The 17,977-nt window shown below is 40.0% G+C and overlaps 1 protein-coding gene and 1 non-coding gene across 2 annotated transcripts in view; one reads left to right on the forward strand and one right to left on the reverse strand.

The window, feature by feature from the left end:
• Positions 1-9,105: 9,105 nt before the first annotated feature.
• On the reverse strand, positions 9,106-9,207 carry LOC128595100 (U6 spliceosomal RNA). Its single transcript, XR_008382783.1, has one exon. It is a non-coding gene; the product is annotated as a U6 spliceosomal RNA (small nuclear RNA).
• Positions 9,208-11,334: 2,127 nt separating this feature from the next.
• Positions 11,335-17,977, forward strand: part of BLOC1S5 (biogenesis of lysosomal organelles complex 1 subunit 5) — a 40,151-nt gene continuing 33,508 nt past the window's right edge. The window contains exons 1-2 of the mRNA XM_053603792.1: positions 11,335-11,481; positions 14,541-14,623. Of these exons, the coding sequence (XP_053459767.1) occupies positions 11,370-11,481; positions 14,541-14,623 (195 nt within the window). The 5' untranslated portion in view covers positions 11,335-11,369. The remainder of the gene's footprint in view (positions 11,482-14,540; positions 14,624-17,977) is intronic.

Below are 17,977 nucleotides of genomic sequence, written 5' to 3' on the forward strand. Positions count from 1 at the left end.
TAAACCTTGGCCTTCCATTGACTCCAGGTAAGAGCAGAATGAATGGGAAGGGTCTCCCACTGCCAGCGCCTCAGGTCCTCAGTGGCCCCTGAAAAGCATATCTAATTCATGAGAGCCCCAGTGACTGTCTTTCCAGAATAGCTCCAAAATCTGTTGATAAAAATTAAAGTAGATATATTGTTAGAAAAGAATAGAACTCTCTTATAATCAGGTACACACAACTATTTGACAAGTAGTCAAATTACAATTACTGTGAACTATAGTTTATTCATTTATATTTTTTCTTAACATTTGACTTCATTCCCTAAAAAAAAAGTCAGATGTTACATGAACTTTAATATTGATCTAGCTTTGGCAGAGATGTGGTAGCTTAATGGATTAGAGCATTTCGCTTTTTACCCCAGAGAGCAATATTTCTTCTTTGTTCCCATAATTAGATAATCTGCTACTACCCATTACCAGGGCACTAAATTTCAAATTCTCTATACACCTGAGCAGGCTGCTACATATCTGGCCATCTTAATTTTAGTCTTGATTTATTAGAGCTGAATTACATTCCTAACTCTTCCTGCAGCACTGGGTGAATTTTATTGCAAAAGCAATGGGGAGAAAGTTACCGTCATATATCTCTCTTGCTGGGCAGAGCATTTAGATACACCAGGGACCCCACACCCCACTGCTCCATGCCTTGTATGCTGGATTTATAACACTGAAGCTCAGCTCTAGGGTTACATACAGGCATATCATAGATGAGACGGGGAATTTGATTTTGCAATAATGATTACTTGTTGCTGGAGCCCACATTCCTGGAGGCTCTGCCTTTATTCCCAACACTGCTGGGCGAATAAAACTAATTCCACCTGCTACCTAAACTAGCAAAACTCATCTTTCACTTAAGGGAGAGAGGCCAAAAGAAGGTAGACATGAAGTCAGGAGAATTTGAGAGGTTGGCCATTTTTTCTATTTTGTCTCAAAGAGTTCTGCTTCCATTATTGTGACTGCTTTAGGAATATTTCAATCTTTGAAACTTGTGTTTCTTTGGCAGGGGAGGGGAGGTGGAGGGACGGGGGGGGGTGGGGGAGGAGGGAAGGAAAGCATTGCATCTTTTCCAGCCCAGTGAGTTAATTTGAGGGCTTGTTCGAGCTGTCTCTTCCACTTCAAAGAGTCCAGGTCCCTAGGGCTAGCCAATTGTATTATGAATCCTGCAGATTTGCCTTGCCTTTCCTGCTGAGTGTCATCTGTCCTCACAGTCTCGCAGTGGATAATTTTTGTCCTCACTAACATCATCTGCTTGAGAAATTTGTGCCTGGCAGGCCTGTCTGTCCAAGTTAAGCTTGAAATACAGTAGCTATATGACTCATTTGACAAGGCATAGCTCTACAATAAGGCCGCAGGCTTATTTTGACCAAGATGAGAAACTTCCAACCACCTGATTACAAATTCCAAAGCTGCTTTGGTGCAGCCCATGAAGTGGCCTGTTCACATAATCTAAGTTATTTTTCCTCCACTGCCCCATTTTTTCTGCCCCTGTGCACCTTACACCCACACATCTTATCTTAAAAGCTCTCAGAGATTTTTAACTCTTAGACTGGCCTCATGAGGTTTCTGGTTCCTGACCGTTTTCACCACTCAACTTGAACACTGTCACTTGCGTCGAAGAACTCTATAGTCAACTCTCATCACCAGATGCTTAGGGAATGGATGATAGACATGGGCCATAGAGCAGTGGTTCTCAGACTTCAGCGTGCCTGGGAATCACCTCGGGCTTCCTAAAACACAGATTTGGGGCTTCCAATTTGGGAGGTCTGGGGTGAGACTTGAGAATTCTTATTTCTAAGAAATTGCCAAGTAATTCTTATTCTGTTGGTGTGATAACCATAGTATAAGAATCACTATTTTACACCTGTCCAAAGCTTAGGCGATAGTCGGGCACAGAGCCAATTGCATGCATACAAGAACTCGTGCTTTGGTCTGTTTGCACAGCCCAAGTCCAGTTTTCTGAAAGGTGTGAACAGTGTGGTGATGGAGGGATTCTGTGTCCCAGTGGGTTGGCTCTGTGACAGGAGCTGTTTCTCCTATAGTCACTCTGGAGGTAAAGCCCCAGGTGTTCTCCTGGGATATAGTTAACCAGAAGTGTCTTTAGGGGAACTAGCAGGAATCAGTACAGAAACATTCAGTACTGGACTACAAAGTTGCTGCCACCCAAAAGACTGCTGATGCTACTTCACACCAACTGACTTCTGTGCCATAAACATTTCCAAGACTTCATAAGGTTAATATGTAGTAATATTTAGTATCTTATCCAAAAATACCATGTCTTTTTTCCTCTCTTTGCCATCATTAATTTTTTGCATTTTCATTTATTTATTTGATTTTTTGTTTCTTTTGAGATGGAGTCTCCCTCTGTTGCCCTGGGTAAAGTGCTATGGCATCATAGCTCACAGCAACTTCGAACTCTTGGGCTCAAGCAATCCTCTTGTCTCAGCATTGCAAGTAGGCTGGACTACAAGTATCCGCCACAACACCCAGCTATTTTTAGAGCCCAGGTCTTACTCTGGTTCAGTGTAGTTTTGAACTCCTGAGGTCAAGCAATCTACCCACCTCAGGCTCTCAGACTGCTGGGAGGCCTGGCAGGGGTGAGCCACCACACCCAGCCCAATTTTTGCATTTTTAATTTTTTTAACACTCTTCAGAACTATTTTACACAAAAAAGGACAAGAAGTAACACCAACAGAAAATGTTCTAGAGGAAATTTCATGAAGTGGATTTGATGGAAAATAAAATGAATTTAGGAGTCTTTTCAATCCCCATCTTGTGCCAATTATACTTAGCCTTGATGGGCTTATCCTAAGGAATGGACTTTAATTTTGTTCTTAATATGCATAAAATTAAGTGGCCATTTTATTATCTAATTTTCATAAGATTCAATATGGGATTGCAGCAAATAATTTCCTCTGAAGTGAGAATTTCTACTAAATTGGTGATATCGCCAGGATTTAGATGTCTTAACTCAAAAAACACAATAATTGGGAAAATCCTTTTGTGATTTTATGATTATACAGAAGGTGCCAAGAATGTGTATCATTTTAAGAAATGAAAAACTATATTAAATTTGTAAAATTCAAATCACATATGGCTTCTGCAATTACAAAAGGTGCTCAGCATGACTTGTATTCATCTCTTATTTATATATATCGTGTTTACAATTTAATACACCTTTTTCTTAAATTTTGTACGTATTTTGGCACCCTCTGTGTATCTGATATTGATTCTCTGAAAAATGATCTTGTATAGAGTATTATGATATGAGAACACTTCTTCTTTAAAACATGAAAAGTACTTGGTATATGATTTCATTTCTATATTTTTGAAGTGACAAAATTTTAGAAATGGATAACAGATTATAGGTGGCCAGGGGCAGAGAAGAAGGTAGGTGTGGTTGTAAAAAGGCATCTTAAGAAGATCCTTATGGGTGGCGCCTATGGCTCAAGGAGTAGGGCACCAGTCCCATATGCCGGAGGTGGTGGGTTCAAACCTAGCCCCGGCCAAAAACCACAAAAAAAAAAAAAAAAAAAAGAAGATCCTTATGGCTGCAGAACTGTTCAGTGTCTTAACTGTGGTGATGGAAGTGTACGCCCACACGTGATAAAATTGTATAAAACTAAACAAACACACACAGTGAGTACAGGGAAACCTGACAAAATCTGAAAAAGACTGATGGATTGTGTTAACGGCAATATCTTTGTCATGATATTAGCATTTGCAATATCATGGAAACTAGCATTGGGGGAAACTAGGCAAAGTATACAAGGAAACTCTATTATTTCCTGTAACTGAATGAGAATCAACAATTAATAAAAATTTCATTTAAAAAATACACAAAAGTCTCGAGTTCTCTCAAAATGGCTCTGTGTGGCCCACAGCCAAACACTATTAGCTCCATCTGGCTCAGCAGCTCAGTCTGGGGCCCTAGACAACGTCCAAAGTTCTCCACACTCCTACCCAAGCTCTCCCAAGGCAGTTCAACTGAGTGCCAAGTCCAAAAACACCAAAACAGCTCACAGAAAATGGCAGGCCTTTCTCTTCATATCCAACAAATTGAAACAACTTTCAATATTTTAGATGTAAAGTTGTCATCTATCCCAGGCCTAGATGATGTCACAGTTGAAGTATCTCCTTTAAGGGTCACTAGTGTCATAAATGGGCCACACTCTGAAGCTACTTCAGAGCAATCATAGCAGAACAGTACACAAGACTCTGGACCACAGGAAAGTGAAGTTTCAGCAGAAAATGTCTTAACTGTAGCCAAGAATCCAAGATATGCCAGATATCTCAAAATGCTTCAAGTGGTAAGCTAATTTGGTCTGTCTTCTCTGTCTAGCAGCCTCATTTGAAATTCTTAACCCTGAGGTTTCATTCTTACTTTTTCAATCTGAGAAAACTGCTAAACTGAGTGACCAAGTTTTCTCCTCTCTCCTTTCTATTTTAATTAATACCCTGATAAAAAAGTAGTCAGAAATCAAATCTTTCTAATGATAATTGAACATATATTTCAAGTTAACATACTTTAGTAAAGACTTAATGTAAATTTTCTTGCTTTACATAAAGTTATCTTAGATATATCAGAAAGGAATAAAAGTAGCCAATTCATTTGGTAAATCATTTGACTTTAGCTTAATTCCCGTATTCCAGATTTTTTAAAATAATTTTTTCTGATGTTCATCTACCAATGATCTCTTGGCCATGTAAAGTAATGCTCTTAATAGTATATGACTTCAGAATTCATATTTTTCTCTAAAAAATCATAACATGGTATGATAAAAATATTTGCAGTTGTCTCTAATAGAAGTTAAGTTCTTTTCATTACTGTAGGAAGTTCTATGTCAATGGTTGAAAGAAGTTGCTATCCATCATTTTTCTGTTAATCAAAAAATTAGTGCTTTTGTAAATTCTATTAATATTACCAGGCAAAAGAAGTACAGAACTAATACTAAAGAACGGTTTTGTTTTGCTGTCCATGGCATTATTTATCACCAAAATAATTTAAAAGCAAATACTCTTTGATAGCCAGAAAGAATAGATTGATTCATTTTGAAGCTATGGGGGAAAAGAAAAGTATATTCACTTTCCTTAGCTATCAAAAGGAGTAGATTATCACTTTAAAAATTTCTTTTTTTCTTAACCCTTTATTTTTTTCTCTGAAGCCTACAGCTTTGGCAGGAAAAAAAAAACTTTGGGATAAAAACATGAAGTTTTAAAATTAAGAATAAAGCAGAGCCAGTTTGAATAAAGATTGAAAGACAGACTTGTTAAAAACCATGTTTGACTCTTATCAACAAAAGAGGAAAATGTTCAAAATGTCTTTGAAAGACATTTTATGTTAGTGTCTTCTTGCCATTCCTATGTAAAATAAATAATATGAAAATCTACTGGCTGATGTCTGTAAGAATGTCCTGAAGTCTTTTGTGAAAGTCTGCATCTTGAGATAAATATTAAATTCTTACCTTTGATTTTATAACAACTTCAAAAAAACTTTCCATTTCAGTGTAATTTGTCCACTGTCCATGTAATTTGTCCAGTGTAATTTGTCCACTGTCCAGTAATTTGTCCAGTGTAATTTGTCCACTGTCCATTTGTTCCAGAAATCGTAAACATTTATTCTAAGATAAAAAATACACAAAAGTCTCATCAATCCAGAGACAATAAAAGACAATATAAGACGTACTAGGAGATAATGTAGAGACCTAGTTTAACCTCAAAACCCTGCGATTCCATGTGTAAAAGCCAAGGACACATTCACAGTGGCCAAATGTGCCGGCAGGGTAGATAGCACAGCTGATGTTCTTTTTTTGGACCTTCTCATACTTGTCGACGCTGCAGTCTAGAGATTTCTGCAAAGGGGAAGAAGAAACAGGCATACCCGACTATCTCAGAGAATAATGCAACTCAGTAGTGTACAGAACAATGCAATCAAATGGCTAAAACATGGATTCACAGCCTACTTGCCACAGGTTTCCAAAAAATGATCATGTCCTTATTTGGTGTTATCTATTCTGATTGTATGCTCCATGAGGGAAGGAAAATACTGGATCAGTCTTGTTGACCAGCCCATCTCAGCTCCTAGTACTGTGCTGGGCACATAACAGCTGCTCAATACATATTTGTAAAATTTTTTTTGAGACAGGGTCTCATTCTGTCACCTAGGCCACAGTGCAGTGGCATCATCATAGCTTAATGCAACATGAAATTCCCGAGCTCAAGCAAAGCTCTTGCCTCAGCCTCCTGGTATCTGAGACTACAGGTGCATGCCACTATGCCCAGCTAATTTTCTCTATTTTTAATAGAGGCAGGGTCTCACTATTGTTCAAGCTGATCTTGAACTCATGACCTTAAGCGATCCTCCTACCTTGGCCTCCCAGAGTGTTAGGATTATAGGCATAAGCCATGTCCAGCCTGTCAATTTTTTTTTGTCTGTGTGTGAAAAAAACATGAAAAGCCCATATGGTCTATTAAAGTTACTATGCCCTCCCTCTTCCTCCTTTCCAAATCTCATCCCTACTCTTTCTTCACCCACCAACTACATTTAAACGTACAAACAGAGGCATACATGAAAATAGTTGTATCTGCCATAATAAGTCAGGCATTTAACCTCTTTGTGCCTTAGCGTCCTCATCTGTAAAATGAGGAAAATAATCCCTACTTCAAAGGACTACTAGAGGATTAAATGAATTCATATCTGTGGAGCACTTACAACTTTACCTGGCATGTAGCAAGTGCCATGTAAGTGTTCATTAAGTTGCAATGCAGTTCTAACACTGACTATTGGGTGCTAGAACAGACTTCAGAGGTTAATGACATGGTCCTCCACAAGACTTAACTTCAGACACCAGTCACAAGGACTGGGGTTCCTAGATCAACTGTTCTTCTTATGGTCTAAACATTGAGAGCTTCCTACTTTATTTCCTCAGGTCTGATAATTCACTAGAATGACTCATAGAAGTTTCATTGTAAAACGCACACATCAGGGCCAGCCAAACGAAGAGATGCATAGACAGAGGTCTAGGAGTGGTCCAAATGTGGAGCTTACAAGTCCTTGGGAATGTGTCCCTCTCCTGGCACTTTGACATATGATTACCAACCAGGACGCTCACCTGAGCTTCAGTGTCTCCAGTTTTTACCGGGGTTCCATCATGTGGGCCTGGTTGCTTGAATCATTGGCTATGGGACTGAGCTCAATTTCCAGCCCCCTCTACTTCCCTCAGCTCATACTGACTCTGTGGCTAAAAGCCTCAGGCCATCTAATCACATGGTTCTTTCCAGCATGGCCAGGCCCCATCCTGAAAACATGTAAGGGCCCTCTGTGAGTCATCTTATTAGCATAAACTCAGGCATAGTCCCAGCTCACTAGGATTTAGAGGGTAGCTCCCAGGAACTAGGGATGAAAGCCAGTCAAATTTTTTATTATATAGCATATTTACTGAATTGAATGGGTAGAGAAGCAAGGAAAGAATTGTAAGAAAGGGGGTGTCTAAAAAGAAAGAGGCAGGAATATGTCATGCCGTGGCATAGTAGGGGGACCCACTCTCTGCAGATAATTTTTGCTACACACTAGTCTCCCCTTATCTGGAGTTTCTCTTTCTGTGGGTTCAGCCCCATGAAGTACAATATAACAAGACATTTTGAGAGAGAGAACACATTCACATAACTTATATTACAGTATGTTATAATTGTTCTCTTTATTATTAGTTATTGTTAATCTCTTATTGTGTCTTGTTTATCAATAAACTTTATCATAGGTTATGTATACATGGGAAAGGCATAGAATAAACAGAGTTCATTACCATCTTGTGAATGTGTCCACTAGGGGTCTTAGAATGTATTCCATGTGGATAAGGGGGGTCTGCTGTACTGAAATGCACCAGCTTTAAGTCAAATGGCCTGACTGTGCTGCTGCTATTCACCAATCATAGTTCCATCTTGTTTGAGTATGTGGATCCTTGTAAACCACCTGAAATCCTTTCTATGAGAGGCAGGCATAATTCAAATACATACACATAGGTATTAAAATAACCAAGATTTTTATTAATTTTATTTCTCACAATACTGTGGGTTGATTTGGCAGTTTCTGGCTCCATATGATGGTGTCAGCTCCACATGCAATTCACGTAACTGCATTCAGCTGGCCAATAGCCAGGCTGAAAGATCCAGGAAGGTCTCCCTCATACATCCAGGCCTGGCTAGAGTGCTAGCGTGGCTCAATTCTCACCCACCCACGAAGCCTCTCTCTACATGTGACAGCTCATCTTCCAATGCTTCTCTTTATAGTGACCTCTCTTCTCCAATAGGACAGCCTGGATTTCCTGACAAGAGACCAAAAGCAGAAGCTGCCAGTCTTTTTCCACCATGATCTGTTGGTCAAAGCAAATCACAAGAGCAGCCCAGTTTCAAGGGGAGGAGAAACACTCCCTCTCTTGATGGGAAAAGCAGGATGTGTACAAAAAGGAGAGGAATCACTGCAGCCATCCTTGGAGTCTATGTTCTTGGACTCTCCATTTCCTCATCTGAAAATGGGAATTTTAATATCTGCATCAAGTAAACTAACAAGAGAATTAAGGGACACATACTGTGTGATGCATGATATCATTTTATAAACTTTATTTTTATTTTTTTTTTTTGAGACAGAATATCACTATGTTGCCCTGAGTAGAGTGCTGTAGCATCACAGCTCACAGCAACCTCTAACTCTTGGGCATAAGCAATTCTCTTGCCTCAGCCTCCCAAGTAGCTGGGACTGTAGGCGCCCGCCACAACACCCGGCTATTTTTTGTTATAGTTGTCGTTGTTTAGCAGGCTGGGGCTGGATTCGAACCCCGGTGTATGTGGCTGGTACCGTAACCACTGAGCTATGAGCACCAAACCCATTTTATAGATTTTAAAGTGCTAAACAAATAGAAGATATTTTAGTGATGGGTGATCAAAGTGGATTAGAAGAATGAGAGCAGAATGTGTAGTGCTTTTTGGGAGTTTATTAGAGGGAGAGGAAACAGAAAAATATATCTGCTTTATAAGTAGATAGAGGAGGTAATTGTAACTGCATTTTTTAAAAAAAATATGGAACGCTTCGCGAATTTGCATGTCATCCTTGTGCAGGGGTCATGCTAATCTCTGCATCCTTCACTTCCATATATGTGCTGCCAGAGCAAGCACTGTAATTAATTTTTTGAGCATTTACCATGTGTCAGGCACTGTAGTAATTGCATTACAACTATATAAGATAGATATTTTATTGCCATTTTATAGAAAAGTAATGACTGGTTAGTGGCCTCGTCAGAATTAGAACACAATTCTATTTCCGGAATCTTAACTACTGCAGCCAAAGTTTCGTTTATCATTTATATCACAATCAATTGGCAAATACTGAAGATAGAACTCAGATTCTGCTTTTTTAAAACAGTTACATTAATGTTGGAGAAGCATTCAACCACGTTGTACTATAGTGAACCTTCCCAGTTTTTTCAGTAGTTTAAGGACACTAAGAAGATGGGCTTAGAGGAAATTTTTTCTTGAAGGGACAAAGGAAAGTCTGGAATAAGGAAAACACCTTAGAGAAGGCAAAGTGACTTAGAAGTGGAGAGAATAACAAGGCCCTTTTAAAAGATGCTTTCTAGAGATTGATGCTAAAACGAGGGAAATGAGAGTAAGACTAGAAGGGTAGAGGCCAGACCCAACTATTTACAATTAACCAAGTTTATATTTTGTTCATTAATTCATTTGTTTTATGCCTCTTTGCCTTTGAGCTTACCATTTCCTCTACTAGGATATTATTTCTAAGTTCCTCCTTCTCCCTCTCCACCAAACATTTCCAATCTGAGTGACACCAGAATTTCAGATTCTTGGTCTCGGGGATAGGAAGAATGAATCCAGGGACCACAGGATGATCAGTGCTAAGTCAGGATTTATTTACAGAAACAAAACTTAGAACAACTACAAAAAACAAACCTCCTGGCAGAGAGAACACAGGAGGAGAACAAGCTCTCCTGCTCCCTCTTCGAGGTCTGTCTTTGGGCTCTCTGCTCAGGGATTAATATAGTGGCATGGGGGTTGTTCTTCTAGGGTGTGAGTCCTGTCAGTTACAGCCAGCTGTCCATTGAACTCTCAGGCCTCGGAAACTGACAGGAAATGCACCAGTCAGAAGTGCACCTGGAGGAGACAACAAGGCGCCATCCATGAAACTGACCAGGCAGAAGCGCACGCGGAGGAGACAGCATGGTGCCAGCATCTCCCTGGCAGGTGTCCTGCCCTTGCAGCAAGCTGGTGCCTGTTCCTCTGTTCCCAGGAGCATCAACACCTACAGGGCTAAGGCAGCAGGTCATGGTGCTGCCTTGTCCTGCATCATGAGGATGAACTTTTGCCTCCTTTCCCTGGGAAGACTTTCCTCACCTCTTCACTCCTAGGAGTCCCAGGTGTGTGCTGCCCCTTCCCCCATTCCAGCTTTCATAGGCCCTTTATTGTCAATGTTGGTTTATAATCCTCCTTCAACACTGTGTGTGAGACCCTTGAGGGTAAGGACTGTTAAGGAATAGAGAAGGAGGAGAAGGGAGAAATCAGACATGATTCTTAATAAGAATCACTGGGTGAAACAGGTGGTGAAGGAGTCACTGCAAAGTTGTACATTGTTCTTTGAAAAGGAGGAAGGCTTGTAGAGAATACAAGATGCACATGTTGGAGTTCATCAAATGGCAGCAGACACATAGCAGCCTTGTGGTTGTCTCTTCCTGAGGACGCCAATTCAAAACTGCCCAGCAGATCAATCCCTTACACCATTTCATATATTTTATCTTAGGCCATATAACAAATAGTTAGAATTTTGTAAATACAAACAGCAGAAAAAGATATTCTTTTGTAACCATAGTCACAAGTCGGCCTAACACTATTACTTCATTTGTTACAAAGAAATGGTAAAACCGTCCCCTCAAGTTGCTATGATAATCAAATGTGACAATGCATGTCAAAATGCTTTATAAAATATTGGTGGCAGATAATAATATTTCTACTATCAATATTATTCATCGACTGCAGCCCAGCCCGCTCTGCCTCTTCCTAAACCACACATTCCGGAACTACGGACTTTAGCCTCTTCCTAGTCCCGCGGCAGCTGCCCTAATCCAGCATGGCGTCATTAGCTTCGGTCAGCTCACATCCCTGGCTGCACTACGGGCGCCTTTCTGGAATTGCATGCTGGGTGGATTCAACTTCTCCGACGCCCGGTGATGATGAAAACCCGGACGTGCCTATAAAGGGAAGGGTAGGGCAAAGAGTCCAGGTTTGCGCAGGCGCAGCGCGGCCGCGGGTGGGCGGATCTGGTCGGGATGAGTGGCGGAGGGACAGAGACCCCTGTGGGTTGTGAGACCGCCCCGGGCGGCGGCCACAAGAAGAGGGACTCTCTGGGGACTGCGGGCTCAGCGCACCTCATTATCAAGGGTACGGAGTGGCGGGGCCGTGGTTCCTGGTGATCTCAGCGCAGCCCCACCTTCCAAGCTGCGCCCTCTAACCAGGGCCGCGTCCCAGGCCGACATCCATCTCCGGGGCCCGCGCGCGTTTGTGCGGGATGGGGGTGCCTTGTCGGTCCTTGCCTGTTTGTCAGGCCAAATGCTTCCCAGTAACAATCAGCCGACCTAACTCATCTTGCTCCCTTTCCTCTGTTGCATCCCTGAACTCTTAGGCCCGCCTCCTGACCTGGGCGCAGAGCTTCTTCGGACAGCCACACGACCGACCTGTAATGCAAAGGACGGGAGTTGGGAGCTGGGAACCAGTCGCTTGGGAATTGTGTGACTTCGAGTCATTCTATTTACCCACCTACTTGTTTGCTCGTGGGTTGCGCGAGGAGTAAATGAGATAACATTTATATGAAAGCGCCCTAAAATACGCTAAAGCGCCTTACCCGTGCAGAAGCGTCCGTTTGCCTGGTGTGCTTTGAGCTGGGAGAAGGTTCCAGCCTGGTTACAACCTGGATTCTCACAAACCCTGCATTAGCTTTGATTTTCCAAAGGTCATACTGACACTGTTTCCTGCGGGAAGAGCTTTACCAGTTAGATACTACACTTTCTCACTGACCATCCTTAACTCTGAACTTAACCTGTCCGTCGCACTATCAGTATGGAAGCTTTTTATGATTCCGGAATCCTTCAGCACTACTCGGGGAATGGTATCCTTGGGTGCTGCGTGTTTCATTTTAACCTTATCTGTCAGGTTTGTAGGCAGCCCCATCTCAGCTGGCTGTGGCTGTTTTTGAACTTTGTATTTCAGGTTGTTTCTTACGTCTGATTAAGAGTGTGAGAGTGTTGCATGAATACTAGTGCTAAATTAGAATTATATATGCGATCTTAGTGAAATATTACTTTAATTTTTTAAATTGTAAACAACATTTTCTTGTGAAGGGTACAGTTCAGCAGCCTTAAGTACATTCACATTGTTGTGCTACCATCACATCTACAGAACTCCAACTTGCAAAATGGACATGGTAGCCATGAAACAACCTCTCCCCTATTCCCTAGCAACCACCATTCTTCTGTACTGCCTGTAAATTGAATCATATAATATTTTTCCTTTTGTGATGGGCTTTTTTCACTTAGCAAAATATCCTTGATATGCATCCATGTTGTAGCATGTGTGAGAATTTCTGTCCTTTTGAAGACTGAATAATATTCCATTGTCTGTATTTACCACATTTTGTTTATTCATTCATCTGTCAGTGGGCTCTTGCATTGTTTTCATGTTCTAGTTATTGTGAATAATGCTGCTGTGAACTTGAGTGCACAAATATCTTTTCAAATACCTGCTCTCAATTCTTTGGTGTATATACCCAGAAGTAGGATTGCTGGATCATAGGGTAATTCTATTTTTAATTTTTTGAGGAATAGCCATACAGTTTTTCATGTTGATTGCACCAGTTTACATTCCCACTAACAGTGTACCAGGAGTTCAGCTTTCTCCATATCCTTACCAATATGTGTTATTTTCTTTTTCTGGTAGCAGCCATACTAATGGGTATGAGATGGTGGCTCATTGTAGTTTCATTTGCATTTCTAGGATGGTTAGTGATTTTAAGCACCTTTCCATATACTTATTAGCCATTTGTGTATCGTCTTTAGAGAAATGTCTATTCCAGTTCTTTGTTCATTTTTTGGTTCAGTTTTTTTGTTCTTAAGTTGTAAGAGTTCCTTACCTATACCAGATATATAAAGTGCTTATATTTCGTGCTTATATTTTTTTCTACTTAGCATGCTTTGCAGGATGCGTCCTAATCCAATTCACAAGAATAGAAAGTTGGAATCTGCCCTATTGCATGTCTGCAAAAATAAAAAATGGGGGGAACAGATTACTAATGAATGAAGATGAATAATACATTTTTTTTTTTTTTTGGGACAGAGCGTCAAGCTGTCACCCTGGGTAGAGTGCTACGGCATCACAGCTCACAGCAACCTCCAACTCCTGGGCTTAAGCAATTCTCTTGCCTCAGCCTCCTAAGTAGCTAGCACTGCAGGCACCCACCACCACCCCAAGCTATTTTTTGGTTGTAGTTGTCATTGTTGTTTGGCAGGTCCAGGCTGGATTCAAATCCGCCAGCTCCAGTGTATGTGACTTGAGCTATAGGCACCAAGCCAGTAATACATATTCTCACTTGGAAATTTAACTTCTCCAGGAATTTTGAAGTTTACATCTTAAACTACGTAGTTGTTACTAAGAAGAGTTAATGGACTGACTCACCAAAACAGTTAAAAATCAGAACTTTTTTTCTTATTTAGGACTTTCAGACCTATGAAAAAGTAAGACTTAGGACTTATTTAGGACTTTCAGACTTATGAAAAAGTAGAGACTATAAGGAATACTCACTACCCACCTTAATAAATAAATCATTGAAAGCCCCACTGCTTTGATTGCATTCGTTACCCTTCCACCTAGCTAAAAGTAACCACTATCCTGAATTCGATCTTAATCATTCTCATCCATTTTTCTATAGGTGTATTGCTTCCCTGTGTATCTCAAAAGGAAGTGTAATTTTGCATATGTTTAGACTGCATACAAATGGCTCTAAACTTTCTAAAAGTTGCTTTTTTGCCCAGTATTATATTTGTGGGATTTATCTATATTAAGTGTGACTTTAGTGTATTCATTTCTACTTGCTGATTTATAGTATTCCACTGTATAATTACGTTTAAAGTGCTCCCTTTTTTCTTTGACATATAGTATTACATCTATGCTGTAGTAAATGTACTTATAAATGCCTGTTCATTTGTGCAAGAGTTTTTCTAGCTTACATACAAAGGCATGAAATTACTAGGTATACATCTTCAGCTTTATTGGATATTTTCAGCTTGCTCTCAAAAGCAGTTATATTTTAATACACACACTCTGGTGGATGAGACTTCCTCTTAATCCATGGTCTGAACTGGATTTTAACCATTATGTGTTGGTGGGGAAGAGGGTGAGATTATACCATTTAGCATGGATTAACCCTGAATTTCATTTTGTCTTTGTAGATCTTGGAGAAATTCATTCAAGGCTCTTGGATCACAGACCAGTTATTCAAGGTGAAACTCGTTATTTTGTAAAAGAATTTGAAGTGAGTATTTACAACTTTATAAAAATACTTGCCTAATTGTTAGTGTGTTTATATGCAGAACAGTAATTCCCTAGTTCTAAACTCTGATTTCAGTTCACATGTTTATGAAATATACAAACAAAAATTATGGAGAGACGAAAATGCTTAGGTTTTTTTCTTCCTTTTTTTTTCTTTTGTTCTTCTTTTTCCTTTTGTTTTTGTTTAAAGGTAGGGTCTTGGTATGTTGCCTGGGCTAGTCTTGAACTGTTGGACTCAGGCAATCTTACTGCTTAGCTGGGACTACAGGTGTGTGTGCCCAGCTTAGAAATGCTTGTTTTCAATGGGATGAGTGCAAGACTAGACAGCAGAAGCTTGGGTTCATGGTCTGCTGCAAACTCTGAATTTAATGTCTGTCAATCTCAGGGGTTTTTTTTAATCTACAAATTGAGATTAGTGATAAAAAAAAAGAGATTTTAGAGATTGATGGATCTGAGCTTTCCAAACCCATTTTCTATGTTTTTTTTCTCAATTGAGGTATAAGCAGCTACTCCAGCTAAAACTTGAGAATGGTCTTTGGCTGTTCTTTTCCCCAAAGAGCCCACATTCAGTGACCAAATCTTCTCTAGATGTTAGTTCATAAATATCCACTTCTGACAGGTATGACTGCTTTATCAACCAACTGAAAGCCAATTTTTCCTGTGCTGCCAGAGTGATCTAACATTATTTCACTTTTTAAAACTCTTTGGTAATATTTGCAGTCTATAAGTCAAGTCTAAGTATCCTTCTATGACCTGGGCCCTACCTTTGTAGTTGGACCTCTGCTACTCTCCCCCTTGTATACTGTCCCAGCAATACTGATGCACCAACATGCCATCCTATTTCATATTACTATAGGTTTTGTCATGTGCCAGTGAGTTCTCCTGGGGGGAAAGAACTTTGTTTCATTGGTTTGGATTCACGGGGAAACCTTTATGCTCCTGTTGAGAGAAAAGCTAAGTATAAACTGGTTAGCAGCAGCTAAAAGGGGCCATTCATCGCTCTGCTGGGGATATGGACAGGGAGAGGGTCAGGAGCTCTGGCACCTGGTCCCCACTCTGCCTCCCTATAGAAGCCATTCAATTATTCAATATCTTTGTCTAGAAAAAGAAATAAAATATCTTTTTTCAAAAAAGCAAAATAGCTTTGTGTAGTGGCAGTATTATAGCCAATGAGGTTTATCAAAGGTACAACTATTGCTAAAAAACAAAAAAGCAAAAAAAAACCCTCCATAATACTTCACAGGGTTGTTGTGAGGATTAGAGACCTGTATATCTTGGAATATTGTCTGGTATCTAGAATTAGCTATTTAGTTAGCTAATTTCATTGTTGTTATCGTGATTATCATTATTTATTATTTCTATAGTGGAATAAGAATTACGTGGAACACAGAAAATTATCCAGAGACTATCCATAATCATTCTGGGGAAAGATAATTACAAATTCCATAATGAGAATAAAGTGGAAATTTCAATGCAAACTTGCTCTGAGTCCTCGCAGGGATTTCCAGCCTGCAGGACTATTTGAGGACTATTTTGTTTAGCTGTAATGTCAGATACCGAAAAAAATATGCAAGGATCCTTTTTTGTTTTTTGCTTGTCAGCTTTCTTTAGTATTCATGTATTTAATGTGTGAACCAAGGCAGCTCTTGATTCTTCCAATGTGTGGCAGAAAAAAAGATGGTTGGACACCCCTGCTATGGTGTGTTATATAAATACATTTTTAAAAGTGTATTGAATATTCCACGTGGATTTAGTTATTCTTAAATGTGGGAGTTATGTTTGATTATTTTTTTCTTCGCTCCAGCAACCAGGCTATCAGTAAGACTACCTCCAAAACTTAAAACAAATCTTAAATCTTTCTTTCTTTTTTTTTTTTAGCAAACTTTTATTTTGTTGCCCTCAGTAGAGAGATGTAGCATCACAGCTCACAGCAACCTTAAACTCTTGGGTGTAAGTGATCCTCTTGCCTCAGCCTCCCAAGTAGCTGGGACTACAGGCACCAGCCACAACGCCCAGCTACTTTTTATATACAGGGTCTTCCTCTTGCTCAGGCTGGTCTTGAACTCCTGAGCTCAGGCAATTCACTCACGTTGGCCTCCCAGAGTGCTGGGATTACAAGCGTGAGCCACCCCACCCAGTCTATGCTTAAAAATCTTGATGATCTCTGACTCATACTTGTCTTTGGAACATTGTGGTACACAACTCTTCATTTACTGGGCTTCAGCCATACTTTCTTTTTCTTACAGGGGTCCTCAAACTACGGCCCACAGGCCACATGAGGCGGTGAGATTGTATTTGTTCCCGTTTTGTTTTTTTACTTCAAAATAAGATATGTGCAGTGTGCATAGGAATTTGTTCATAGTTTTTTGTTTGTTTTTTTTTAACTATAGTCCGGCCCTCCAACGGTCTGAGGGACAGTGAACTGGCCCTCTGTTTAAAAAGTTTGAGGACCCCTGCTTAACATATCATGATTATTCTACATCAGTAATTCTGTCTTCCTAAAATATTCCTTGTTCATGTTTTTTGCATGGTTTCATCTTTTTGTTTAGATTGCAGGTTAAATATCACCTCTGGCCCTTTAATCTAGTCACTGAGGCGCCCTGTCATGTCATCCCTAATTTACTTCACAATATAGCACTATATTTTTTTCTAATGCTATGTAACAAGTTACCACGAATTTAACAATGTGAAACAGCTTAAACAGTTGAAAATGTAATAGTTTAAAATAGTTCAGAGTCCTGTAGGTCAGGAATATGGGCATAGCGGGGCCAAGATCTTAGCACAGGGTCTTAGAAGGCTAAAATCGAGGTGTTGGACAGTTGGGTTCTCATTTGGGGTTTGGGGTTCGGGGTTCTTTGCCCCCACTCACGTGGTTGTAGCAAGACTCAATTCTTGGTATGGGAGCCACTCACATTCCTCCTCACCTAGCTGCTTCCATCTTCAAAGCCTGGAATGAAGAATCTCTCACACTTTAAATCTCTCTTGCCTAGAGAAGCCTAGTCTCTATTTGGACTTACCTGAAAACCCTTTACTGCAGCACCTAAATTTGGGTTAGATTGAATTAGCTGGGAGAAGGTGTATGTGGGGGTGGGGGCTTTAGGATCATTTAGAATTCTGCCTACCACAGCACTTAAAACCACCTGATACCTTTCCTGTTATTTACTTATTTATTACCTTCCTTCCTTAGAATATCTTACTAGCTATAATTACTTGATTTATAAGACTTAGTTTTATTTTTAAAATGGGAACAATATATACTACAGAGTTTTTGAGTTTTAGTAAAGATCAAATGATACATCATTTTTAAAATCTCTGGTATAGGCTTGGTGCCTGTAGC

Source organism: Nycticebus coucang, chromosome 9 (assembly GCF_027406575.1).
Source record: "Nycticebus coucang isolate mNycCou1 chromosome 9, mNycCou1.pri, whole genome shotgun sequence".
Taxonomy (NCBI): Eukaryota; Metazoa; Chordata; class Mammalia; order Primates; family Lorisidae; genus Nycticebus; species Nycticebus coucang.